This window comes from Trichogramma pretiosum, unplaced genomic scaffold, assembly GCF_000599845.2.
Source record: "Trichogramma pretiosum strain Unisexual culture from Peru unplaced genomic scaffold, Tpre_2.0 scaffold3, whole genome shotgun sequence".
NCBI lineage: Eukaryota > Metazoa > Arthropoda > Insecta > Hymenoptera > Trichogrammatidae > Trichogramma > Trichogramma pretiosum.
The window spans coordinates 5,015,832-5,042,828 of record NW_019641698.1 but is presented as its reverse complement, the minus strand read 5'-3'; the positions used below and the strand labels follow the sequence as shown (position 1 = coordinate 5,042,828).

At 41.4% G+C, this 26,997-nt stretch overlaps 2 protein-coding genes across 3 annotated transcripts in view; one reads left to right on the top strand and one right to left on the bottom strand.

Moving 5' to 3' along the window:
- The first annotated feature begins 13,468 nt into the window (after positions 1-13,468).
- LOC106650929 (E3 ubiquitin-protein ligase RAD18-like) lies at positions 13,469-16,824 on the top strand. Its single transcript, XM_023462473.1, has 8 exons — positions 13,469-13,759; positions 13,886-13,964; positions 14,036-14,690; positions 14,765-15,038; positions 15,108-15,168; positions 15,252-15,836; positions 15,912-16,094; positions 16,169-16,824. The coding sequence occupies exons 1-8, from the start codon at positions 13,709-13,711 to the stop codon at positions 16,717-16,719; spliced, it is 2,439 nt and encodes an 812-aa protein (XP_023318241.1). The 5' UTR covers positions 13,469-13,708; the 3' UTR covers positions 16,720-16,824.
- A 68-nt stretch (positions 16,825-16,892) lies between these two features.
- LOC106650779 overlaps positions 16,893-26,997 on the bottom strand; it is a 92,364-nt gene continuing 82,259 nt past the window's right edge. Inside the window, exons 6-13 of one of the 2 annotated variants that reach the window (XM_014368981.2) lie at positions 25,503-25,696; positions 22,323-22,517; positions 21,692-22,017; positions 20,978-21,135; positions 19,712-20,422; positions 19,326-19,498; positions 19,084-19,233; positions 16,893-18,988 (exon numbers count right to left, since the gene is read on the bottom strand). In XM_014368981.2, the coding sequence (XP_014224467.1) occupies positions 18,869-18,988; positions 19,084-19,233; positions 19,326-19,498; positions 19,712-20,422; positions 20,978-21,135; positions 21,692-22,017; positions 22,323-22,517; positions 25,503-25,696 (2,027 nt within the window). In that variant the 3' untranslated portion in view covers positions 16,893-18,868. The remainder of the gene's footprint in view (positions 18,989-19,083; positions 19,234-19,325; positions 19,499-19,711; positions 20,423-20,977; positions 21,136-21,691; positions 22,018-22,322; positions 22,518-25,502; positions 25,697-26,997) is intronic. The other variant, XM_023462472.1, reaches the window with a different exon arrangement.

Below are 26,997 nucleotides of genomic sequence, written 5' to 3'. Positions count from 1 at the left end.
TCTTGTTATACGCAGCAGGACTCGAACCATGCATGTCGATAGTCTCGAAGCATTAACTGTCCTGTTTCGTGGGGCGAGGAGAAAGATAGCTAATAATACAATTGTGGTAGTTTGATGAAAGCATCAATTCAAATTTAACTTTTTAATTATTCACATAGCTTTTTGTTGCGAAAATGTGTATCAACTTTGATGAAAAAATAAAATCGGAATAGTATCGAATAGATAACAACTTATCCAACAGCGCTACTCTCAAAGCAAGATAAGATAGTTAAGATATGTCTCAACGTGCCGTGTATGCTTCGACGATCCATCGGTCTATTGATCGCAATGTATTATATACTGTGCATCGCGTCTACGCGGCTTTCAAAGCACAAACGTAGATATACAGGTAGTGCTCTGCAATAGGTGTAGCCGATTGATTGCATGCTTTTTTACCTTTGCTAAGCTACGTTTATGCGCAAGCTCCCATTCGCTTTATGGTATTGGGCCTGAAAAGATTTCAAGAGATTTGGCAAGCTACGTATTCATAATAAAAATAGTCAATTTTTATGCATATTTCAAGCTATGCATGGCTAATGCATTGAATACGAGTTTGGAAACAGGACAATATATCGAGCATACGATAGAAAATTGGCATTGCTGATTTAAAATCGCATTCGCCTCGTTTGATCTTACTCTTAATTCCTTCAAAGAACCTTTCAAATGTCATATTATTGAGAAAAATTATAGCGATTTTATTTTCAAACATAACAATCTCATCATATATTGCATGCTCTAAAGAATAAATCTAATAAAAATAATGTTTTTTAATCTTAACAAAAGAATAAAAAATTAAATTAAAAATAATCAGTAACTGAATCAAATTGTTAACGGAACGTGTAGTAGGACTCAATCAGAATAGAAGTGTTGTTTATTTTTTAACTTTAGCTCGTCGATCGAAACAAAGTATATTATGAATTATTTAAACAAGATATAAACATAAAAATCGAACGGCAAAAAAATTTCTCGAAGAAATCGTTGCCAAGTAAAAATTTTAAACTGGTTCAAAATTGTAAGGAAAATGTATAAAATAAATAGGTAAATCAGTGATTAAATTGTAAACAATGCGATCTTAAACGATTTTGACATCATGCTTCGAACACTGATCGTGTTTACAGTATAAACAAATTAGTCTGAATATTGTCTTTCCTGAATAAAACAAGCCATAATACCGCAAAAAAAAAATTTTAATCATTCAATTTCCGTGGCACTTAATAGAGAGATACAACGTTTGCTTTAGGCACCAAAATGAATAAAAGTGAGAAGAATTCCGAGGAAGTTGTCTTTAAAAATAATTCAAGTGAACACGAAATTGTTGTTTTAAACAAAAAACAACACGTTTTTGAAATTTGTCAAGAGAAATTTACATTAGAATCGAGCATGATAACTCACCGAGACAATGGACAAAAAGATTACGCATGTAACAAGTGTGAAAAGAAATTTGAGTTTCGAAGCCATTTGAGCAGACACCAAACATCAAAACACAAAGGCGGCAAAGATTTTGCATGTAACAGATGCGAGAAAAAATTTGTGAAAAAATCGAGTTTATATATGCATCAAAAATCGGTACACAAAGATCGCGACGATTTCACGTGCAACAAGTGCAAGAGGAAATTTGAACACAAATCAACTTTACTCAAGCACAAAAAAATATTTCATGAAGTTTTCAAGAATTACTTATGTGAAATGTGCGCGAAGAGATTTGATAATAAACATAATTTACTCTTACACATAAAAACAGTACATGAGGGTCTCAAAGATTTTGCATGCGCCAAGTGTGCGAAAATATTTGAAAAAAAATCGCATTTGCTCTTCCATCAGAAGATGCAACACGAAAATCAGAAAAAATGCAATAAATGCGAGAACAAATTTGGACGTCTGTCAGATTTGTTAAAACATCAAAGGACAGTACACGAAGGTCGTAAAGATTACCCTTGCGACAAGTGCGAGAAGAAATTTGGGGAACGAGGAAATTTGATCAAACACCAAAATACATTTCATGAAGGTCGCAAAGATTATGTGTGCAAGAATTGCAAGAAAAAATTTGGAAATTCAAGCAGTTTGAGAAGACACCAAAATATAATCCACAGCAGTCGCAGAGATTTCGCATGCGACAAGTGTAAAAAGAAATTTGCACAAAAAACGTATTTGCTCGTCCACCAAAGAACAGTACACGAAAATCGCAAAAATTATGCTTGCGACTATTGCGAAAAAAAATTTGGACACAAACAACATTGGCTTGTCCACCAAATGACAATACACGAAGGTCGCAAAGATTTTGCATGCAACAATTGCGAAAAAAAATTTGGAAATAAATCAAATTTGTTGAAACACCAAAGGATAATACACGAAGGGTGCAAAGACTACGTATGTAACATGTGCGGGAAAAAATTCGGACTTGAATGTAATTTACTCACCCACTTACGAGAGTCATAGGTACGACCGAACGGGGGGGGGGGATTGAAAGGTAGGGGGGCGTTTAGCTCCCCCCCCCCTTTCTGCACCAGAGCTCTGCTACTAGTCAAGGCCGTGCTTCATCGAGTCACTTCGGCCGGGGTTGTTCGGAAACTTTGGCCTAGTTAACACTCAGCAGGGACCAAGCCCGACGCTTCATCGACACTGTGCCACCCGCGCTTGGTGCTCGGATTTCACCTCACACGGGCAATCCATGGCGTCGGAACGTTCGATCTTCGTGACGGCCACTCGCCAAAAGGATCACTGAGCTCGCCTTCTCACTTAGAGATCACAGGGCCTCCGGGCTAGGGTGCCCAAGTCCACCCATACTTGCCTAGCCACCCCAGGCACAGAACTCAGCTCATTGCTTCGGAACCTCGACCGCCCCATACCAGTGACTGACATTTCGGCGTCTTAGGGTCGCCGGCTACCCACCGTGGTCCGGAACGCGTGTTTCCCCTAAGGGCGCGTTACCGCCAGACCACGGCCCGGATTTCCACCGGTCGCAAGGACATGCACGCATTCCCTGAACACGAGACCGAAACTGTCCTACTGCGAAACCGCCTGCCCCCTCGAGTCCAACACCATTCATAGAGCGTGGCGTGTAGCTGTCCACGCCAGGGCACCACTCTATCCCGAGGTACCGAATTTGCCATTGACAGACGCGTTTCTGTATAGCTCCCGTTCGGTTTCGGGGCGGAAATCAAAATCTCCTACCTCGCTCTGCAGTTACGCCGACCGTACGAAACTTTACTCACTCCGTACAAGGCAACCAGGGGTACCGCCAAGCCTAAGACTGAGATCGAATACCAGGCCGACGTTTTAAGGGTAAACGTGTCGAGGTATCGGGAATAGTAACTAGTTTAAGTGCAATTACGCCCTCCTTAGAGTCATAGTTACTCCCGCCGTTTACCCGAAAGACAATCCATGAAGGTCGGAAAGATTTCGCATGCGACAAGCGCGAGAAGAAATTTGGGCAAAAATCAGATTTGTTAAAGCACCAAAGGATAGTACACGAGGGTCGCAAGGATTATGCATGCGAGAAGTGAGAGAAGAAATTTGGACGAAAATCAACTTTAATTTTGCACCGTAGGACTGTACACGAAGGTTGTAAAGATTACGCATGCGACAAGTGCGAGAAAAAATTCGGACATAAATGTAATATACTCGCCCACCAAAAGACAGTCCACCAAAGTTGCAGAGAATATGCTTGTGATGAATGCAAGAAGAAATTCGGACAAAGAGTGCATTTGCTCGTCCACCAAAGGACAGTACACGAAGGTCGGAAAGATTACGTCTGCGAAAAATGCGAAAAGAAGTTTAGCCATAAACACCATTTGCTCTCGCACCAAAAGATAATCCATTAGGGTTTCAAGGATCACACATGCAGCAAATGTGCGAAAAAATTTGGACAAAAATCACACTTGCTCTTACACCAAATGGGAGTATATGAAGGTCACAAAGTTATTGCATGCAATCACTGTAGGAAAAATATGGGCTTTTAAGCAATTTAACACTACACCAGGACACAGTACATTGCAAATATTATCCATACGACATGTGCAAGAAGAAATTTGGAAGTAAATCAGATTTTTTAAAGCATCAAATGACAGTCCGTGAAGACCATTAAGATGTATTTTACCTGTATCGAATTGGAGCTGACACCAAAAAACAGTCTCTAAAATTCTCAAAAACTACTTATTGGATAATTCTCGAAGTTTGCTAAGATTACGTATGTGATGAATACGCTTTTTTGTCATAATAGCGAATATGCGCATTTAGGTTTAATTTATTGTCAGATGATAGTCTAGTCTTTATCCATAATGTTTTGCTTATACGAATTTCTTGAGCTCGTTGTAGTCATATACTTGGAATAATTCCTTAAAGAATAACATGTATCTTATCAATAAAATAATAAAAAGCGCTGATTTTTTTCCTGACAATTATTTAGAAACTTATATAAATGTTCAAGTACAAGTTTTTCTAAAATTTCAATAAAATTGTACAAATTGTATTTTTCCTGAACCTCGTGCCATCAATTTTTTCAGGTAGGCTTTTTTCTAACCCACCACTGCTACAGTGGCAAGTTTTAATTCTAATTAATAATAATAATTTGATACACCAAAAACAGAATTTATGGAAGTTCGAGTTGATGTACAATTAAAATATTCATCGACTGAACTCGGTATCTATTTACTTACTTTTTTTTACAATTTGAAAGACTGAAAAAACAGCCGATACATCCAATTATTTTTGTTTAACTTACCGATCTCCTCAATATTATGTTGGTCCTTATAAAATGGAAACGTATCACGTATGTTTGTAAATATAAAACTAGTGCAGTTTGAAGTGACTCGTAAGTAAAAGAGAATTTCGGTTATTTTTACATTTTACACGAGTAATATACAACTTTTTGTTTTATATACATGTTTATATTAAATAGCGACGTAGCAATAGAAAGGATTATTCATGGGATATAAAACTCATTCTATTCGATTATTAATTGACAATAAAAGTTCTTAATGAGAAGTTAATTTATGTATGCATATGTCTGTAACGTCTCAATATGAATAGAGAAATATTGCTTTGAAATGATACTTTTTCATTCACAGTGAAAAGAAAATAACGGTGCAACCGGTCAAATAAAACTGCTTTACTCGATTAGATTAAGTCTTTGCACTGGCGCTATCGTCTGCACGTATAATCGAAGCTGCTCGGTACGCGCATCGCGCGCTTTGCATTCTCAACGGGCTTCTTCCTCGAACGAGGAGAGAGGCTAGGGCGAGCGAGCAGCGGGCTTTAATGTGCACGTGCAAAAATTCAGCAGCCTCGCCACGCCTGTATACGTAAATGCCAAGTGATCAATGCATGAACGACCGAACAGACTGATCTTGTAATACGTTGCTCTGTAGACGATGCGTTGGATCCGTCGTGCATATATAAGGAAGTAGAGGGTACGAGATCGAAAGTGGCGCTATACATCGGAGCTGTGTGTATCTGTGTGTGTGTTCGCGCACGCGCCGAAGAAGAAACGTACGGGCTCAGATCTGCATTTCCGATTTTGTGCAGGCACGTCACGTATATGCCCGAAGAAAATCTCAACAAGCCATGTTCGCTCGTGAGAAAGCAATTTTGCCGAGGTGAAGATGCAGCCGATGAGAAGGCGAGAGAGAGGAAGAGAACTTGGGAGTCGAAAAAGAGGAATCATGGGCGTATAGATGGACACTTCGTGAATGTGAGCAACTATTATCCCGAAGGCATTTTTTTTCTCGGCTTTTAATGAAATTCGCTCGCGATTATTGAAATAAATATCTAGAAAGGAGCCTTTTTAGAACCTTATCTTTTACAGAAGTCAGAAAAGATCGATGGATATTGTGTCGAAAGTAGATACGCCTGAGAAGAATAAAAACTTGTTTTCCTGCGCAGTCTCGTTCATTAGAGTAATATTTTTGAAGAATAAAAAAAAGGAAAGTAAGAAGAAAGAGTTTGAGACGAAGCAGCTTTTTATGCAATTCGAGCTTCTTTAATACATTTTTCTAAAAAATATAGTCTACGCGCGTTCGATACTGCCTTTAAAAAAGAAGTTTTCAGTAATTCAAACGTGTGCCCGATTCAAATACTTCGAGTTTATCATATTTTCTTTTGGTCTACCTCGTGCACCGAGACTGGAACGCGCTGGGGCATTGGTCGAAGACGCGCGCGAGTGAGGGCGCTCATGAAAAATGTATGGGCAAAAAAGCAGATCTTAACGGATCACTAAGTTCGCGTTTGAAACATTGGTGTACGTCTGCTTTTTCATGAAAAGTATGACAAGTTTATGTAAACGACGAGTGCACAAAAAACACACATGCTGACAAGAGGACCTCCGAAAATACAGGAACTCAGATGCTGCGCTTCTCGCACAGGTGTGTTTCCTGAAATTTTCTTGCATTGCGTTGAATAAACTGCGAGAACAGTTTTTCGACTCTGAAAATAAGGAACGTCGACGAATTTTTTTAATTCCCGGTTAAAGGGAAAAAAGTTCAAGTAAAAGTGAGTTGACAGATCAATAATAAATCAAGAGAGTTTATTTGAAGAAGCGGAAAGCGTAAAGTGTAAGACTTGATGAATAATTCTTGATTACGATGTTCATTTTTCAACTACAACAACAACAACAACAACAACAACAACTCGGCAGAAAGCACAGAAAGTTTCGAGTCGAGCTGTGTGCCGCACGTCCTAAGAAACCGAGCTTCACTCTCTCCTTCTCTCCCCCGCTATCACGGAGAACTTCAGAAAAGTAAATAATCTGCTTATACATATATACCAGCAACAAAGCGCATACATTGCAAACAAAGGCTTTTGCAAAATTCATTTTACTTCTTACTGTCGAGCAAAAGAGCTCCACAACTGTGCGCTTATAATTTACATATGAGCAAAAGTTGCGCAGCTTAGCACGTGTACAGCCGCGCGCGCGGGGCGCAAAAGAACAACATCGGGTAAAAAATTGCAAAACACGAAGGATGCTCGAGAGTTCAGACGAGAAATGTCATCTCGTGCGTGTGTTTCTGCGCGACGTTAACATCATAGTTTCACTCTCCGGCGTGCAGATATACACGCATAAGAAGGCGCGAAAAGAAGTAACGAGCGACACGGTGTAGCGCGGGATGAAAGAAGAATGTTTCCAATAGCGTGTACGTCGTCGGGTAGGCGCGCGCCCCATTGTTTGCAAAATTGAATGCAGTAACGTCTTCATCGGGGGTGATACAAACGCGTTCCCCACCAGCTGAGAGATTCAAAAAAGTCTGTATCTTTGTCTCGTCGTAATTACAATGCGCGCGAGCGTAATATACGTAGTACTTTATGTCGCTTCAAGCTCGAGACCTGATGCCTCACTTTTTTGTGCTAGTCGCGAGTTATTTCAATGAGTCGAACAAGAACGCACGTCGCTGACGTCTTCGGATTGTACATGTATATTTGTGTACATATGGCCGCTTCTCTGGGAAATTGAATGGTAAAAACAATTTTTTTTCTGCGAGCTTGAAAAATTTTTTGCGGGAAATTTGTTTGTAGAAATCGTCCGAAATTTTCGAAAAAAATACTTTAAGAGCACCCTATACGCTTTGCTACATTTGAGAGAAATTACATAAAAGTCGAAATTCCGAATTTTTATCACCGACAAAATCTACATAGAGTTTTCTTATAATATATCTTAACTAATACCTTTAACAATTTTTTTCATATGCTTTATAAATCCAAGGCCACCAAAAATGTGAGGATATCAAAAAACGTCGGAAAAATATTGAAATAGTGTAAAATTGTACAAAAAATAGCGCACTCAGTCACTGAGGACTGAGCTAGAAAAATTTTTTATGTAATTAGCAATCACCATGAATTTTGAAAGAAACAAATTTTTCGAGAATCGGCCATATATACAATGTTCAATAAGCAGCGGAAACTTTTCTCACGCTTACGGGCGGCGCACAAACACTTCCGCAATAAGAACGTCCTCCTCCTCCTTCTCTTCTTCATTCTCGAGCTTGCGGCACTCATTTATCGCGCAGCTTCAAAAATTTATACGTTATATGGAAGTGAAAGGAGCAGAAAATCGGACGCGCAGCGAGTGCCTTTACGTGCATTTACGTACACACACACACACACACACACACACACACACACACACACACACACAAAAAAAAAAACACACACACACACACACACACACACACACACACACACACACACACACACACAACTGCCGTAGCAAACTAATACTTAATTGGAAATGTTCGATAAAAGGTCTATATGAATACACGCGCGGAAAAGCGTGTGTGTACACACGTAGTCGAGTTGACCGAGGAGGTATTCGATTCCATAAATATCACGTATTTTTCTCGTTTCACTCGTGCATCATCGGCTCTCATATTTGTAAACTGGTTTCAAAGTACAGGGTATACACTTACAAGCTTACAAGCACGGAGGTGATATCTGCTCGCGCAGTTGTTATTTATACAAGTGATGCCCCCGCTGCGTGTGTTGTGCTCCAAAAGATGATATTGATGCAAAAAACGTATATATTGACGTTACATTTCGGTTTCTCTTCAATTACAACGAAAAGAAAAAAAAATATACTCGAATTCTACCAAAGAGTAATATTCAAATTACTCGAAATATCCAATTTAGCGCTCCAAGATTATATTCGTTTAGTTGATTATCATCATTATACGGGTTTCGCAACGAGCTCTCGCGGTAGAGGGGCGCTCTTTTTAAGATTTAATTACGGCAACTGATACTCGAGGCATATGCGGTTGCGGCATTGTATCGCGTATCAAGCTCCCAAACAGAGTAAGAGAGAGAAATGCAAACTCGACACTAGCTGTGCCGTGGCGAACATGTATACATGTTCGGAGACGACGGGGAGGGTTTGACGATCGAATCTGCAGCAGAAAGCCGCACTTCGCGCAACTCACTCGTTCTCTCGCTCCCTCACTCTCTCTGTATATTATAGCCTCAACCAAAATATATCCAATGCAAATAGAGCCATGCGGCTAGATCGAGAAGTAAACGCGCGCAGAGCTTTCGCAGCTGGCACTATACATATATAACGATATATATTGGCTACTATATAGCGTAAATGCTCAAAAGTCAATCCCATTGCCGATGCCCAGCGAATCGCTCGCTCTTTCCACATATATATCCTCTCTTTCTCTCTTTGCGGCTGCAATATCCATATTTAAAATTGAAATTCCTCATGTGCGGTGCTACTCATATAGTAACTCTAGTCGCGCGTGTATTCGACTCTCTCTCTCCCTCTCTTTTGCCTTCTTTCTATCTATTTCATATGCATGTATATAGTAGTTATGCGATCTATATAGGCCAGTCGCTGCAAAAAAAAAGACGTCTTGCATGGTGGTGGTATCGATCAGGATTCCAGCTTCGTCGCAGAAATGGCGAGGAACGCGTATCTATATCTGCCTGTCTGCAAGCGACTATGTATTATTCGAAAATATATACAACACATTCGCGAGCTGCGCTTGCAGCTAAAATAAAGTGAAATAAAGAAGCAGTTTTTCGTCATGGAAACATTGGCACGCGCGAGTATTTTCATACGTATAAAAATGATGCACGCCGCGTTCACTTTTTTTGTACCTCATGCCCCGCTTGAATTTTTTTTTCACGTCAAAAAACAAAGTCTCAGTCCCGCAGGTACTACGAATCGTTGTAGAAACGTGAAAATAAAAATAATAAGCGCTCCGCGACTGCGGCAATAGCAAAAACACACGCGAAAAAACCACCACGACGCTAAGAGCCATCGCGCACGACGATTTCGTCTTCACAACATTATATATCCCATATACGTTAAAACACGTTGGTATAGGTCGTCGCAGGGATGTGTGTCAGCATATCGCGCGCGCGTTGTTGGGCAAAAGCAACGCGAGTCAGTCTCTCTCTGGTATGTATGTACATGCGATTGGAGGAGTCGGCCGCGAGCTCAACTTCCACAATGGTCAGTTCGTTCGATTTGTTCGGGATGCAGAAGCAGCAGCTCGGCGCGGGAGAGTAATTACAGGCTCGCATCGGACATGTGTGCGCGGGCGGCTGTGGTGCAGTGTATACACACATTGTGTATCGGCAAATTGCTACGCGATACGTAAAGAGCCCGCCCGGCGCTACATATATATCTATAGGTGCAGGCGCACGTCGACAGAGAGAAAGCGGATCTCCCGTTTTTATGCGTGTCTGCGCAGTGTATACCTATCTGCACAGCGTATACGGAAGTTACACGTGTTATATATATAGATGCGTTCGCTATAAGGTTGATGAGCAGGCCAGCACATTGTCTGTTCGCCGACTGCTACGCGCTATATGTAACGGGAAGTCAGAAACTTGTTTATGTTTATATTCAATGCAGCCGGCCGTTTGATTATCTATATATTATTATATCGCTGAAAAGCTCGCACTTGAGCGCCGCTTTGGGCATTGATTTTTTTCCTTTTTTTTTTGCTCCTTTTTTGCGCCCAAACAAGCATAGTGCTTCGAGCGCCGAGAGCGCTGATTCTTCTCGACGGAGAGAAAATGAGAATTTTCTCATATCAATCTTCATTCTTTTACTCGTTTTCTTTATCTTCTCTGGACAGCGCGTTTCTCGTGCCCGCCTTTACTCTGCCTGCGCATATATATACTTTAATGTGTGCGTTCTATTCTTTAAAGCCGTTTTCAATATGCTTTGGATTAAATAATCCATCGAGACTTTTGAAACCCGGAGCCGCTTGCCACTATGGTAATGCTGCACACTGCGCAGATCATTGTATATAGTATCGCATTGTGCACTCCGTCGCTAGAAATTTATCGAGCAATTGCAGCTTATATCTCAATTGCATACAGGATTTTTCGTTTATTGCTTATTCGGTCCGAAGCGCGTTCAAAAGAGTCATCGAAATAATAAGCTTTTGTATTCGTTGAAGTGCGAGACGGATAAAAATAAATACACATTACTCAATCGTCGAGTTTAGGAGCTGTATGAAAAATTCAAACGAACCGCTTTTGCCCGTCTCAAAAAGTGGCCGCTATACGTACGTAGTGAGAGCTTTTGACCATTTGCGTGTAATGTAACGTCGTGCGACGCGCATTACCAAGTCGGGACGCGCGCGATAAAAGTTTCCTCGAGTGTAAGCACGAGCGAACTCGAGTGGCCCATTCGAAGACAGCTGCATCGAAGCAGCAGCCTCGCTATCATATGCTATTTTTGCAATCGAATAGCTATGTGCACTTTGTGTGCGTACGCACAGCACACGGAGAGTCCGTGAAAGCGTCGCCGCCTAGGCCAGTTCAAATACACACAGGCAGGGTAGGTAGCTATCTCGAGATATAACCGCAGGTCGGCTTGGGGGCCAAATCGAGCGTGACACGCCTCGCTTTCAAAGCGTTCGAGAGACTTGTCTGATGCTGTGTAGTCGGGTACGTATGCGCGTCCAGTATATGTATGCATTTCGCTGCAGCAGCTACGCGAGCCATTGCTATGTTACGCTGTTATATACGTTGCCTCGAAACTCCGGCGCTGTATACATACCTAGCTACGAGCGTGCAGCAGCCGTGTAAACTCAATTTGACTTGCGTAAAATGCAGCTGCCGGTCCGATATCAACATATGTAAATACACCTCTGTCGTGTCGTTGAGCATAAATTTCTTCGATCGGTGTACGACTACAAAGTCCATCTACAAATTAATATGATAACTATTATTGCAATTGAACATCGTCAATATTATAACACCCCCTAACTCGTGTATCGAAGTTTACACGATATTTGATGAATTAATTGGACACGGACGGAAATGCAAAATAACTCGATCTCGTCTATTTGAGCTTTTCGACCAACTTTTTAATTCAGACAAAGAGAGAGCGAGTTCAAACGAAGCTCGCGCTGCAATGCGAAGTGCCTTATTATTGCCGAACGCGACGACACGTGATCGCGAGCGCAGGAGCTTTTTATGATTTTCAAACATGATCTAACCGATTTGATTTTCCCCCGAGACTGCTCGACTTAGCGCACGACACTCGACGCTTATACGGCTTTTTCGTGCGCGCTCGCAATCGGCGAACTGTGGCCCTCGTTGCTCGGATCCAGCTGCCGCTGCTAGCTATACTGCTTCATATATAAGATGTGCCAGTCGTGAAAGCTCCCTGCGACGCTTTTCCGTCACAATGTCGACATCTATACGCGACGATCGCGTCGAGGAAGATATTTCGTCGTCGTCGTCGACACGCGCGTTCGGGGTTGCAACTGCCGTTTATATATCTAGAGCTGCTCCGATACCGTCTCGACAGTAGCTAGCGCTATATACTCGGCCGCTTACCGCCCCAACGTGTATGAAACGTACTTGCTGGCGCGTTATCATTTTCATCTCTGTTTTTATTCTTGCGCGATTCAAAAGCGAGCGCCGAGTTTCTCTCTCTCGCTCTCGATTCGTGCAGTCTCGACACGTATGTCGAACGCATAAATTCGACGCAACGCAAGAGAAGTGAAGCACAAAAAATCGAGAACAGATTACTCGTCTTGACGATGTCTATTGGATGACGATAACGTGCGTATGTAGGTGCGAAAAAATTGATGCAGCCTCTACCGATGATGCGATTGTCTTGCACTGAATAAGTAAATTGCGAATGAGAATTTCCCGTGAAAATCCATTTTATTCTTAACATTTTTATCGATATCGCCATTGTGCTCGTGTCTTTTTAATTTAATACATTTCTTCATACAATATTTCAAATATCGCATTCATAAATTGTACCGATTAGTAATAGTTAGTGATGTATTGTTTGTTATTAGACAATATTTGTAAATGCACGAGGCTTATAACACTTTACATTACTTCAAATAGTTTTTTTATTGACTTCAAAAGAATTGCGTAACCATGTGGACGTCTGACATCACATCGCTTCGTAAGTTAGTTTCGTAGATTTCTATTGGCATAATTTAGAATTACATTGACAGAACACATTTTTATATCGCTTCGCATCAAGTGCAGCATAGAACGCCATCTATCGATAAAGTTAAAAAACGTCTATGCGACATTAGTAATGAATATGACCTATATCTTTGTATTGAATAACAGTCAATAGTAAATATAGTATATTTCTCAACGGGTGCACATATGGTTTTTTAGCAAAACGAGGGATTATAGCACGAGCCGAAGGCGAGTGCTGTAACGAGTTTTGTTAAAAAACCATATCTGCACCAGTTTGAGATACTATTTTTTCCTACGAGAGCCTAAAATTAGCGGCAAAGTTGCGTATTTTAGGTTAGAGTGGGAAAAAAGTTTTTTTCAGAGATTGATTTAGATTTTTTTAAAAATTGTTGCAAAAACAGTGAGTGCAAAGAGGATTAACCACAGTAGATAAGGGTGGTTGCTTGCTATGCCGAGCCGAAGGACAAGCGCAAAAACTTGCGCGCGCAAATTGCGCGGGATTATAACCCGTTGTTTTTCTGTCATGCAACTGTGCTGTGGTAACTCCGCGTTGAGCTCACCCCCAAAGTTTGCCTTGCTTATTGTGTAAATATTACGATAAAATTTGACATAAAAGTTGACAAGAAAAACCAAATAATGCACAGTGACATTTGTTTTTGTGTAAATGTAATAATAGCATGAATGAGCGTGCAGTTATTTTCTCTAACAGCGAATTTAAAAATTTGCATTTTTAACCTCAGTTATTGTGTTTTGCGTTAAATTCAATAAAATGTCAAAAGTTAGAGAAATAGCTTGGCCTGAGGAGTTCAGTGGTTTAAAGGTGAGTTTATGATCTAACATTTCTAAAATTTATACCAAAAAAATTGGCTTGTAGCATACGTTACTGCTCCTAATTACTTAGCTTCATTATTGGTATACTTTTCTAATGTTTTGCCTTATTTTATAGACCATTGAAGAATATATGATCTGTGGAATATGTTATGATTACATGGATACATCGGTGATAACGCCATGCTCACACAATTGTAAGCAACTAATATTTTGATTACCAAACCTAGCCAAACTTCAATAAAATTATCAAATTTGAATTTTACAGACTGCTCATTATGTATCAGAAAATATTTGCACTACAAGCCTCAATGCCCAGCCTGTTTCAATGAATTTTATGAAAAAGACTTGTACATAAATCGTTCAATGGATGGACTAATTAGGGACTATATACAAATCAGAGAAAAAATAATAACGCTTATTGAAAATAGAAATGTTTATAATGCTGCTGTTCAACAAAAAGAAGCAGGAGTCTTGTCACCAGTGCAACCTTCTTATCATTCAAAAACAATGACTCAAGTGACCAATACTCAAAGCGTTCAATCTCCCAAAACACCAAAATCATCCAAAAAAATAAGTGTGATAAGTAATTTTGGATTGAGCTCTCCTAAAACAGTGGTTTCTAAGTCTGAAGATCCTAAGACTCCATCTTCACCATTTTTACAGACTTCCAGTGTTTGTTCACAAAAAGATGCCATGTTGAGTCCAAGTACAAATAGATCCCTAAGTAATCTTCCAAGTCTCGCCAAGATGTTTACTCCAAAACGAAAAGAAACAGTATCGACTGCTTCTGTGCCTGTTACCAGTGTAAAGTCTGTTTCCTGTCCTGTTTGTAGTGTAGATATTTCCGAGCAACATGTTAATGTTCATTTAGATGCTTGTTTAAAAAGAGAAACAGCTGAAAAACAAATTAAAGAAAAGCCGTAAGTAAAATGAAATATAAACGCTGAATATACCAATGAATCATATAAGTATTTGTCATAATATTTTATTTTAGTAAAGTTAAAAATAACCGGCCACCATTACCTAAACTTGTATTAAGAGTAATGAAAGAAGCAGAATTGCGTAAAAAAATGAGAGAATTGGGATTATCAACTCAAGGTGATAGGCGAACATTAGAAAATCGCTTTACAAGGTATTCTACAATTTACAATTCTGAATGCGATAAACTAGAACCCAGATCAATACCAGAACTTCTAAGGCAATGTGAAATGGAAGAGAAACAGGAACGAAAAATGGACATGTTCTTAGTACCCACCGTTACAGCCAACGTAATTTTTTTCAATTTATAATAATGACTTTATTAAAGAAACAAATACATTTTTGAATCTATTTTACAGCGCCTTGTAATTGAAAGAAATGCAGATGAAAAAAAAATAGAGGAAGCACAAAAAAGTTATAGTAAGTTACATTTCATGAATATAAAAAATTGTTCAAACATCTTTTAGACTCTACTCAATGTTTTTTTTTCTATAAAATTTTAGGAGAAACAAACAAATCAAGCTTTGATAAGCTTATAGAAGATATGAAAAAAAGGCAACAAAAAAGCAAAGAGGAAAAGAGTAAAAACTCAAGTACAGATTATGAATCATCCACATCTAAAAATAAAATGCAGGACAAAAAAGAAAATGTTTCTGATAAAGATGAAGATATGTGTCTTGTTACAGACATAAATGAATCATTTGAAAATTCTGATTCAGAGCAAGACTGTCCTTTACAACATTATACAAGGGAAGATTCAAAAAAATTTCTTACAAATGCTAATTTAGATGATTCCAGTAACAGCAACATTTTAGAAAGCCCTGTGAAAAAACCACAAATCACATCTAATTTGCCAAGTCCTAAACCATCAACATCAAAAGATTTTAATCCATATGATGTATCTACAGATGAATCAGATGGAGAAAGTAATTTAACAAAACCTTTAAAGAGAAGAGGTGCTGCAAAAAGGTTTAAAACAGATGACGTGGATGAAATGAGCCTAGATGATCGAGTAAAATCAGCTAGGGAATTGTGCAATTCAATTATTGATGATTTTGATGACAGTTCAAATGAATTTGCTGAAAAGCGTATGTAATGGTAGTTATATTAAAAAATAATGCTATGAAAATCAATTATCTCAATCATTTATTTTATTTTTTTAGTTAAAAAAGCGGCTGACAGAGATTTAAAAGAAAATTCAATTACTAATTTGGAAGAAATAAATAAACTGAATAAATCAAAATTAAGGAATTCATTTGGTATTAAAGCAAATCTGGCTATAGAAGAAGATAATCAAGAAGATAGTGATTTTTCATTCAATAGTTCATCTGAATTTATAAATAGTTGTAAGTTTATAATTTTTATAGTCTTTTAGGTTGGTAAAGAATTTTTAAGTTTTAAAACACTTGATATTTTTCAGCTATAGTAGAATCCAAAATAAATCAAGTTAAAATAAATAATAAAAGTAAAGTTGAAGATAGTAACAAGAGTAAAGTTATCGAAAACGTTACCAGTAAGACGAATGAATTTGAAAAACCAAGTATGATTGGCATTAATGTAAATAAGTTTAGAGCAAGTAAAAATAATGAAATTGTTGATAACGACGCTCAAAAAATTTTTGTTGAAGAAAAGAGTAAGGTAGATGAAAGTGACAAAATTTTTCCTGAACTAGTCTTATCAAATCTCGGAAAAGAAAACGCAACTCTACCGGCAAATAACGATGAAGTTTCCACGGGCGACGAAAATTCAGCACGGCGACCCGTTCGTCAAAGAACTCGCCCAATGAGATATACAGACAACGAAGTCTCGAATCGTGACAATGCTCCTGCTGAAAAATCATTGAAGCGTCGCAGAGGTAGACCACCATCCACTAATAATAATACGATTGATAATTCATCAGATGATGCACTGAATCCAGCGAAAAGGCCAGTTCGAAGGGGTCAGACTCCTTTGAAAGAAAATGTATGTTAATGGTGTCGAAATTGTAAATGTACGTGAAGTTTATGTTTTTGTTTCGATCGTGTGATTAGCCGTAATTTTAAATATATTTTTATACAATAAACAATTTTTTTTGTACATATTATTGATCATGAGTATTCATTTCACGTAAAATTTATCGGGTAAATGATCTGACAATCTTTTTGCGAAAGACGATGAACTTTATTCGATATTGGATATAACATTGCAATATGACATAAAGGTTATTTATGCCACTATGATTAAAAAAAAATGAAGCTAGAGCATTTATTGAATAATACGTTATCGATAAAATTATTGGATTTTCGTTTCGAATCTCACGAAATTTATTAATTGTCTTTGATTATCTCATTATTTACATACTCTTGCACTTTGGTATATTAATAATAAATCAAATTTAATTATAATAGATATTTTCTTCTTTGCTAAATCGGTACAGTAACATTCGATAGAGCATCTTATTTAATTATTAATCTCTATACAACGACTCTTTTATCAGATAACTATCACATTCAATATGTATGCTTAGTATTGTATAAAGTTATACACATTAGACTTCCATTAAGATTATATCGTCGTAAATGTTTTACCATTTAGTTGAATTCATGCACTCGTACGAAACTTGTTTCATGAACTTTCGTCAAATCATTTCTGAAGTGTATATGTTCTTTTAGTAGACAGACTCAACGCGAATCCGCTTCCTTTTGAATAGTCGCTCGCTTCGATACTCTCTTTTCTTCTTTACATAATTTGAGGGATTAAGATGCTTGACATTTGATATATTGTTTATAATTATTGGGCGATAATTTTATCATATCAGACTCTACTTTATTATGGTGAAGTAATTTTGTATAGTATTTATGGGTGAGATTCCCAAGTGCAGAATTATTAGACAATATTTTTTTAGAATTGTTGTATAGTTTCTTGAGGCTCTTTATACCATTCAAACGATTGCAAACAAAAAAATTTTCAGAGTTGGGTATTTAATCAGTGATATGTCGTATGATTTTATTATCTAACGGTGACTCTAATGATTGTATGAAAAGAGTATTTAAAAGTAGCGATAAAAAATTATTTCAAAATCGTGACTTTTCACGCACGCAACGATTAACGATTCAAACGAGAAGTGTTACTCTATAAAAATAAAGCACCGATCAAAGTCGGTGTTTAAACAATTTTCACTTTATAAAAGTCGATTCCATCTCGTTTCCACGTATCAATGACTTAGTTATATAATTAGCTTAGATGTTATATTTTCAAAAATAACATTAAAATCTCGCTTCAGAAATTTCACAAGATTATTATACAGATTGGCATTTAGTGACTCAGGTATACATAATTGTATGTATGTGATGAGCCATTTTATGTTAAATTTCGTAGCGCAATGTCCATACGTTATCTATAAGCGAATTGATGAATTTCTTTTTCGCGAAAAAGTATCCCAATGCACTCCGAGACTTGACGCAAAATGTCTCATATATGTTCCAAACACTTGTTCTACATTTACGTTCATACTAGCTTCATTAACTAGAATAATCATGCTCACTTTATGACTCTTGATTGCTAATAATTTATTTTTGATTAGCCTATTGATTATTCGGCCGAATGTCACATATGTTGCACACTTCGCTCTCGCGAGATAATATAATCACCGCACATAGTTTTGTCGTATACGTGCACGAAGAAAAATTAATTATACATCTGTGTATTTACAATATATTAATGTCGTGGATGCTTTGAGCACATCGTTCCACGATGTTATGCATTACAGATCATACGTCATTGAAATAATGCATCTAGGCACTCGACATTGATGGTAATAGTTCGAATTTACGTTTATGACATCAATATTTCGTATTCAAGTCAACTCGATTGATATCCTTTCAAATGAGTTGTGTTAATTTTATAATATTAAATATATGTACAAATTTTCGAACAATTGAATACGAGTAATTTTTTCGTTATTGCTTCAAACGATATCAGTCTATTATTAATTTTAATTTAGTTTTCGTTTTACAAAGTTTTTGAGTCATTACTTTGTGTTTTTGGATTTAAAAAATCCACGTTATCGCAATTAAACGTAATATTTATTTTGTGAATTTTTTTTTCGAGTGCCGTCGTCCGGCACTCGCGTGTCCTAACATCACGAGTCCTCGTCGTCGGGCTTCTTTCTGAGTACGGTGATACCGACGGATCCTCGCATTTTGCGCATCAAAGCGATGATGTCGGGCGTCGACATATGCTGCACACTTTCTTCGTTAACCTGTCAACATACGACGCCGCAAAATTAGGCTTTGCACCTCACATATAGATATAGGGTACGTAAAACGCCGCGCGGGTCGATTTAATTTCACTTACCATGAGCAGGATATCTCCTTGTCGTAACCTGCCGTCTTTGTAAGCTACGCTGGTGGGATGCACCACGGAAATTACGGTATTTTTGCCGTCGCTCTTGAGGCTGAAGCCAAGTCGACTGTTCCAACCTCGCGTTAGCTCGACCATGAACACCTAGAGAAAATTATATCGATCAAAATTAACGTTCGAACGTGTACGAAATTTTAATTAAGCTTCGTGGCTGGTTCACAGTTTAATGCGCCTACCTCGTATCCTTGTTCATGAAAGCGTCGCAAGGCTGCGGCTTCGCGAGCATCTCGCTCATTTTGCAATTTGTCGGTGCGTCCGTCTACTTCGTCGTCGTTCGGTGCGAACATGACGCCTTTCCATTTGAGCAAACCTTTGCTCCCCAATGGGTCGTCACCTCCCACGACTTTGCCTACAAGTTCAAGATTAGCGTTATTACAATTGTGACGTCTCAATGAACATTCCAGAAATTTGGAACCTCGATTTTGAATTTCAAAAAGTAACAAGAATTAAAGATATGAATTAAAAAGAAGCAGAAATGAATCATTATCAAATCGAAAAGAAAATATTTGAATCAACGAAAAAGGGGGGAATGAAATAAAGAGAACAAAAGAAAACATTATACCAGGAATATCATGCTCACTCGAGTAGGCGTTACCCTTGGCCTTGGTGGCATGGTGGGCCGCCTGCTGCTGGTGATCGACGTGCATGGCGTGACCAGCCGCCTGGGACGTCGAGGCCAGCCCGTAGGCCGGATGGGCGCTCTGATAGGCCGGGTTCTTGTAGCTGAACGCGGTGCTGGTGCTGCTAGCGGCGCTGCTCAGCAGCGGCGGCATGGACTGCGGCTCGCCGTTGCCGCCCAGGTCGGGCGCGTCGTTGTCGCTGCTCAGCAGCGCCTGATCGTGATAGTCCTGGGCCGTGTAATTGGAGGCGCAGTCGCTGTCGGTGACGATCACCGGGCCCGAGTCGCTGCCCGAGTCGTCGACGCTGAAACGGAATCGCTGCTGGTGCTCGTGCCTCAGCTCGAGATAATCCGGCCGGTGGATCAGCGAGAGCCGCGGCGGCAGCGGTATGACCAGCGACGAGTCGCTCGAGTCGCAGTTGTCGTAGATGAGCTGCTGCTGTGCCGCTGCCTCGGCGTCGGTCGAGCTCTCGGCTCCCCCAGAAGTAGCGCCCATGGGTGTTTCCGGCTGCGAGTTCGTGATCTGCGTCTTGATCGAGCATTGATCCGAGTCCGAGGTCTCCTGGCTGAGCGTCGAGGCGCGCGAATTACGATTCGCCGAGTTCGTTGTTGCACGTCCGCTGCTGCTGCTGCTGCCGTTGACTCCTACCGCGTCTGTCGTACAGATACGCATACACGTACACGAATGTTTTAGATACTGTATATACATGTGCGCGGCTGATATGGGCAGTACAGACTTAATTATGCATGCCAGAGAGTATACTATACGATTGCGGCCAGAGTCTATCGGAGCAAGCGAAAATGCGAGTGGCGTATAGTACGGTCGAGCACTCGTTGTGCTGATTTGGCTACTATAGCTGCGCGTGCGGCAATACGCGCGGGGATAGGCGTGACATCGGCCGTAATGATAATGCAACGCGAGCGTCCGATTGTCATAAAGACGTCGTACATATAGTGACAGCGTGCGTGGCTGGGTGTCACTGGCGAGCCACTGGAAGGGCTCGGCATACCGAAACAACAAAATATTTATCGCGAGAGCTGTTGTACCGCGCGTCCCGTCTGATTTAGACATTAGTTTACGCTCGCTGCCGTGCATCCGCGTGAAATTGAATTCAATTTCAATCTATTCGCGTTGAGCGAAAGATAAAGAAGGAAAAAAGGGAGAATACTTGAAAGAAAGAAAGAAAAAAAGAATTAGAAGTGGCGTACCTTCGTCACCGTCGGTATTGGACGAGCGAGGTCGTCGCAGTCTGCGAGGAGAATTGCTCGATCCCTCGGATGATTGACGCTGACCGCTGGATCCACTCGACGTGCCGGGCGACAATTTCCTTACGGCCAAATCGCACAACATGTCCACCGCCTCTTGCCTGCAACCCAAAAAAAAGAAGACGTAACGTAACGCGCGTTAATACATTTGCAGAGGATATTGCGTTGTAACAAAAAAAAACAGGCTATACACAGCAGCACTAAGGGATATAGCTGCGCACTTGCCACCGCTGCTGCTGCTGCTTTAAACGCGTGCGAGATTGCGTGACTCGAATGGGAAAAATGATACAGCAACTGAACGAGACGACGACGCGATATCGAGTTATTGGAAAAGCTTCAGTTACACCATTTGCGGTGTGTGTCTAAAATGGAGGGAGAGATTACAGCTCTCACATTTTGTGAGTGCACCGATAGTGCCGAAGACGAAGGCGCACAGGGCTTTCTCTCAAATATCAAGCCCATTTTCAATAGTAGTATTTTTACAGATATATCCAATGTCTAGAATTGAATTTTCCAAATAGATGTATAGAGCCCCGGCGGAGGGAGGTCAAAAATCTTCTTGCACTTACTCGCGAATTCAGATAAAAAAAGCTGTCATTTTTGCCGCGAGAGCTCGTGAAATTCCAAGCTCGAAATAAGTACAAAGAAAAAGCTTACCTCAAGCAGGTTTTTCCCGGCCTGAAGGGGTGATCGGCTTCGGTGGGCGAGAGCGCCGATACCGGTGTCTGAGCCAAGTCCCGATAGAGCCGCAGCTTCACCACCGGACCGCAGTTGCGCAGCAGAGCCACGGCCTCCTCGTGGCTCATGGGCGACAGCGGGGCGTCGTCCACGGCGACGATCTTATCACCGGGTTGAATTCTGCCGTCGCTCAGGGCCGGCTCGCGCACCAGCGATCGCACGTAGTGGCCCAGGGCGCTGCTGTCGGCCTTGCGCAGCGTGAAGCCCAGGCTCCCTTGGACTTTTTCCATTTCAATGTCGAATTCCTGTGTGGTTTCGAGGAAAAGGAATTAAGGTACGTGCAGCAGTGGAGTAGAAGAGAGGGAGGGAGACAGAAAAATCGTGCTGCGAGCGCGACAGCAAACGAAGTTATTTCAGAAAAGCGACAGTGGCATTTAGGCGATAAAAAAAACAGCAGCATCCGAAAAGAAAGATGGAAAGAGAAACGTCGCTTCAGACTTCGTCTCTCTCTTTCTCTCGTCTCTTGCTTTCTCTTGGCTGTTTTAATAAATAGAGCTTGCAAGCACAGAGAAAGGAGAAAAAGGAATTGCGAGTCAGGAGGAATACTCACCCCACAAGGCTCAACGTCCAGAGGTGGCAGGGGATTCAGCGGTATTTTTAAGGTAAGCCCAGGATTGTTGTCACGACGCGTGGGCGGCGGTGGCGGTGCAGCTGCCGGCGGCGAGCTCGCCCCCGATTCTCCAGGCAGACGACAGACCACCAGTTCCACGGTATTAGACGTCGTACGTAGCACCTCTAATGCCTCCTGCGCCACAGATTAGCACGTTTCAGATGGAGAATGCAGGAGCAGATTCGCTCTTTATGTGAGTATGTGTGTATGTGTGTATGTGTGTGTGGGTGTATAGTATAGGGTCGTCGTCTGAAAAGCCGACTTTCTTTTTTCTCTCTTACTCCGAGCTTTTCTCTTCAGTCTTTCTCGTGTAGCGTGAGAGAGTGTAGCCGAGAGTCAGAATTTACGGGCTAGATTTCCGCGAGGTTAGGCGAGAATAGTTAATGGATGTGGTTGATGTGGCTTGGAACGGCCGCTCGAGCGAGCTCAGAGAGCCGGGTCGAGCCGGAAGAATGAAATACGCGAAAATGTCTTGAATTTGGGATTTTTGCTGCGATCGGTCCCGCACGTAACCACGTACGTACGCGGAGTGTCGATTCACCGCGAGGAACAAGTGTATTATACGCGCGTGTGTGGGCGCGGATCGATATTAACGGCAAACTTTTCGACTAATAAACACGCTAAACCCTATATGAACGATTCCAATATTATGCACGCGCTAGACGAGCTATTATAAAATTAGCACGTCGTCGACTTTACGCTGTGTGTGTATGCGCTTATATAAGAAAGTTGCTGGCGCTCCGAGCTCCGGCTCACACTTAGTCTTAGCCCCGGCGAACGGAAATAAAGCAAATTAAACGAGACATGGAAGTAAACAGGCGAGAGTTGAGCAGACCCGTCGGCTGTGCTGCGCTGCAGCTGCACGTATAGTTTCGCAACGCTAATAAGAGACACCACATAGCAAACATATACACACGTGCACACGTGCGCGTATGTGTATACGGAGTGGAAACTTCGCTCTACTATAAGCGACGCCTACATACACACAGGACGACGAATATACGCGCATGATGATGACGGGCCAGTAAGTCGTCGTCGTGTATAGCAGCATTATGCTAATCATATGCAAATCTTTAATGAGCCCTAGCCCCGCGCGATCCATACAGATATGCTGTATAGATGTATTAATGCCTGCTCGAATGCGAACGGGGATCGACGTTGAGCTGCATCGACGTGCGGCTTGTGTGTCGCGTACGTCTAAGCCCTGCATTGCTCCAGTAGTAGTAGTATAGTAGTAGTAGTTGTACGTATTACACGTATATCTGTATAGATGTATCGGCTATATCGTCGAGCTTTCCTTGGCAATTCCCCGTACGCTCGGTCGTGTCCGCGTGCGATGCACGCGCGGGGGTGTTAATGCATCCAATGCCAATCGACTGCTATAGTAGTATGCCACTCGGTATAGTAGTATGCTGCTGCTGTATACTGCTCGACACTGCTCTTCACTATGGGATTCCACGCGATCGCGTATAAGTGCACACATACACAGCCTGACATATATGTATAAGCGTGTACTGCACCCTGTATATACGTATATATCGACGGTCCTGCAGTGCGAGAGACGTAGTCAGTTATTACTCCGCATGCGAGTGGGCCACGCGCGTGCGGTAACGCGACAATGCCAGAGAGTACGCGAATTATGGACGTTGCCCTGTCTCTCTCTATCCCACTCCTACTTCCCTATATGCGAGTTGTGAACTAATAATGAAAGGCCATTGTGCTATATATATGTATGTGCGTTCGCGTACGCATAGGATAGTTTAATGCGCGGTGGTAGCCCCTGCGCCGGCCACCGCCGCGGTCCACTTAATGGCTTAACCACGTATATAGTTCGCAAAAATCCCGTGCAGCTCACGCAAAACTCGTTCATCATCCGGCCATCTATATCTATACCGCACACGCACGCAAAATATTTGGCCCATTCAAAATGAATTTCGCGAATGGCTTTCGCTTGTTTGAAAAACGAAATATTGAAAATATATAATGTCTATATAAAAGTCTTCGTATCTCGCTCGAGTTTCTTTCTTTTTCTTTTTTTCTTCATCCGACTCAGCTTTAATTTGCGCTCGAGTCACGATTCTTGTATAGTATTTACGAGCAGCTGAAGCTCGCTTCTCACTCTCTCTCTCTCTCTCTCTCGCAAGCTAAAATCTCGGGGTAATCGCAGGGTATAGCTCAGCCTAAATTAGTGGTAATTATTTCGCGCAAAAGGGGCAGAATTGCCCGAGCCGTAAGAGAGAGCTCGAGAGAACGGACCGAGTAGGGCGCACATTTGCGCAATGAGTTCGATCACGTTATAAAGTAATTCGACTGCGCTGAACTCGCTGCTCTCTCTCTCTCTCTCTCGCTCTCTTTCTGTAGCTCTTTAATACCCTTGTGATTTAGAGGCAGTAAAGCAGTACCAACTATACACTGTATACACTGACCCAGCAACGCACGGGTAAAACTCATACACCCAGCCCATCGTAAATTTTTATGCTTTTTTACTTATTTGACCAAAAAAAAATGGCGAAAATCGTTAAAAATAGATACGTGTATAAAAGGCTATGATCACAGTGTGCACCTAGCGCGGCTTTATGAGTGAGCTCGTAAAAAGAGTAAATCTATATAAGTGTTTCTTTTTCTTTTTTTTTTTCAACAGTTGAACTCGCGCGTGACACGATCCAGTGTAACGTTATTACTCGATAAATTAAATGTAAAATTTACAGAGGGCACTCAACGTTTTACTTTGTATAAAATATATCTCACGTCTCAAGTCGCATTTGGTGTATCGATTCGGGTTATATACAGCGCAGCCCAACGTACAGCTTAATAAGCCGGCCGAACACGATCTAAACAGTTTTAGTGATGCACAAAGCACCTCTTCGTCGTGCCCGACGTTGCGGTGCGCATAGACAAGTCGCACGAAAGCCGAGAGTAGAGGCGATTGTCGAGGCATTCTATATAGCATAGCGAACGATTTGACCCGTGAGCTTGTCTGCCTTATATATTCCATTGTACTACGCCTATCGCGTATACGTTACGTACGCGCGAGAGCCTAAAGTTTGTATGTAAGTGTGTTTGTGCGATGACTCCGTGGGCGATGTGTACGTGTGCAGATGAACGCTTAAAATAACTTACGTAGTTGGTGAGTCCAGTGAGGGGCGTTCCATTGGCGGCCAGGAGAATGTCACCGGGCTGAAGTTTGTTGGACAGAGCGGCCGGCTGCTGCGGGAAAAGCCGCTTGACGCGCACCGGTCCGGCCGTGGCGCCGCCCGACACGCTCAGACCCAGTCCGCGGCTGCTCTTCTGCAGAGTTACCCTGAACGTGCTCTCTGTAAAACAAGAACGAGAAGAGACACACAATGCCCCCGCTGATTAATCGTAATCGTAGCTGCATGGTACATGGTATATCTGTATAGATATATATAGGGTTTCGCCGCCCAAACTTCGGATCCCTAAAGTGCCAAGCGATGCGCAAATTTGACCGCGCGCACGATGACGAAGCCTCTCCGCCGCCGCGGCGCGCTATTCAGCTGCCCAAGAGTTTTAATAGGATTAGCTCGTGCGGTCAAGCCCTATACCTACGCGGGCCATTGGGACACATAAGCGTTGAGCTATTGTCTCAGGAGAGGCGGTGGCGGCCGCGGCGGAGGAAGAGATGCAGCGCTGCGAATTTGTTGCGCCGCGCGCTTTGATCGATATAAATTCGCAAAGAGTCGAGAGAGAAAGCCGCTGGCAGCAGGAGAGTAAGAGAAATCGAAACAGCCATCGTCTGACCAAACTCAATTCGCTCTCCTTGCTTTGGTTGCGGCAGCGGGGGTCAGGGAGGGGAGTGGGGGCCAAGGGGATATAGCAGCAACGACACGTCACGGCGCGCGCTACAAATCAGACAACGAGCATTGTGACAACGAATGCGAACCAACAGTTGTAACGAGATAAATATATACACAGACTGAGGGCCGCGAGCTATTGTTTGGGGCGCGACTTCATTACGTCTTAGTTCGCCCCGTAATAGTGCCTTTGCCCGCGCGATGCTTACTGATTGCGCGCTACAGATTAGATCTCGCAGTTTGTGTGCGGCAACCTTAGCTCCTTCATTCAGGGCTCGTGATTCGGTTCGCTTCAATACCCATCTCTCTCTCTCTCTCTCTCTCTCTCTGGCGCGCGATTTATATCGTCCTCTCAAAGTCGAATACATAATTTTCCTTTCGAGATTCGGGCTGTGCATTCAGCCAAGTGGCCGCGAAATCTTATACGAACTGGGGAATATACGTTTTAAAGCATTTTTTCACTTCTGAACAATAAATAATCCCCATTTGGAAATGTTGCCATATCGATCGATCTTAATTGTTCTTTCTAAGAAACTCGAACTAAGTTAGTTTTTTGATTACTTCTCTCGCCCACTTGGGCAAAGAGAGCAATGGTTTTAACGCAAAATCGTGTAAAACTACAAATGACTCGATAATAAATCTAAAGTTTTCCAAAGTTATTGTCTATACACGCGAATCGAAAGCCGAGTGCCTTTTCAATTCCCATTGATATTTCTGCATTATTATTCTCGCGCTCCATCGTGTTATCATATTTGAGAGAAAATTATTATGGAAGTAGGGACGAATAAAGTTAAGGTGAAGTA

What these genes read in the sequence shown, in the direction of transcription:
- LOC106650929 (XM_023462473.1), top strand. Translation starts at nt 13,709, where the DNA reads ATGTCAAAAGTTAGAGAAATAGCTTGGCCTGAGGAGTTCAGTGGTTTA. An exon ending in AAACAAATTAAAGAAAAGCC is followed by an intron (nt 14,691 to 14,764) that starts GTAAGTAAAATG and finishes ATTTTATTTTAG; the next exon opens with TAAAGTTAAAAATAACCGGC. An exon ending in AAATGAATTTGCTGAAAAGC is followed by an intron (nt 15,837 to 15,911) that starts GTATGTAATGGT and finishes TTATTTTTTTAG; the next exon opens with TTAAAAAAGCGGCTGACAGA.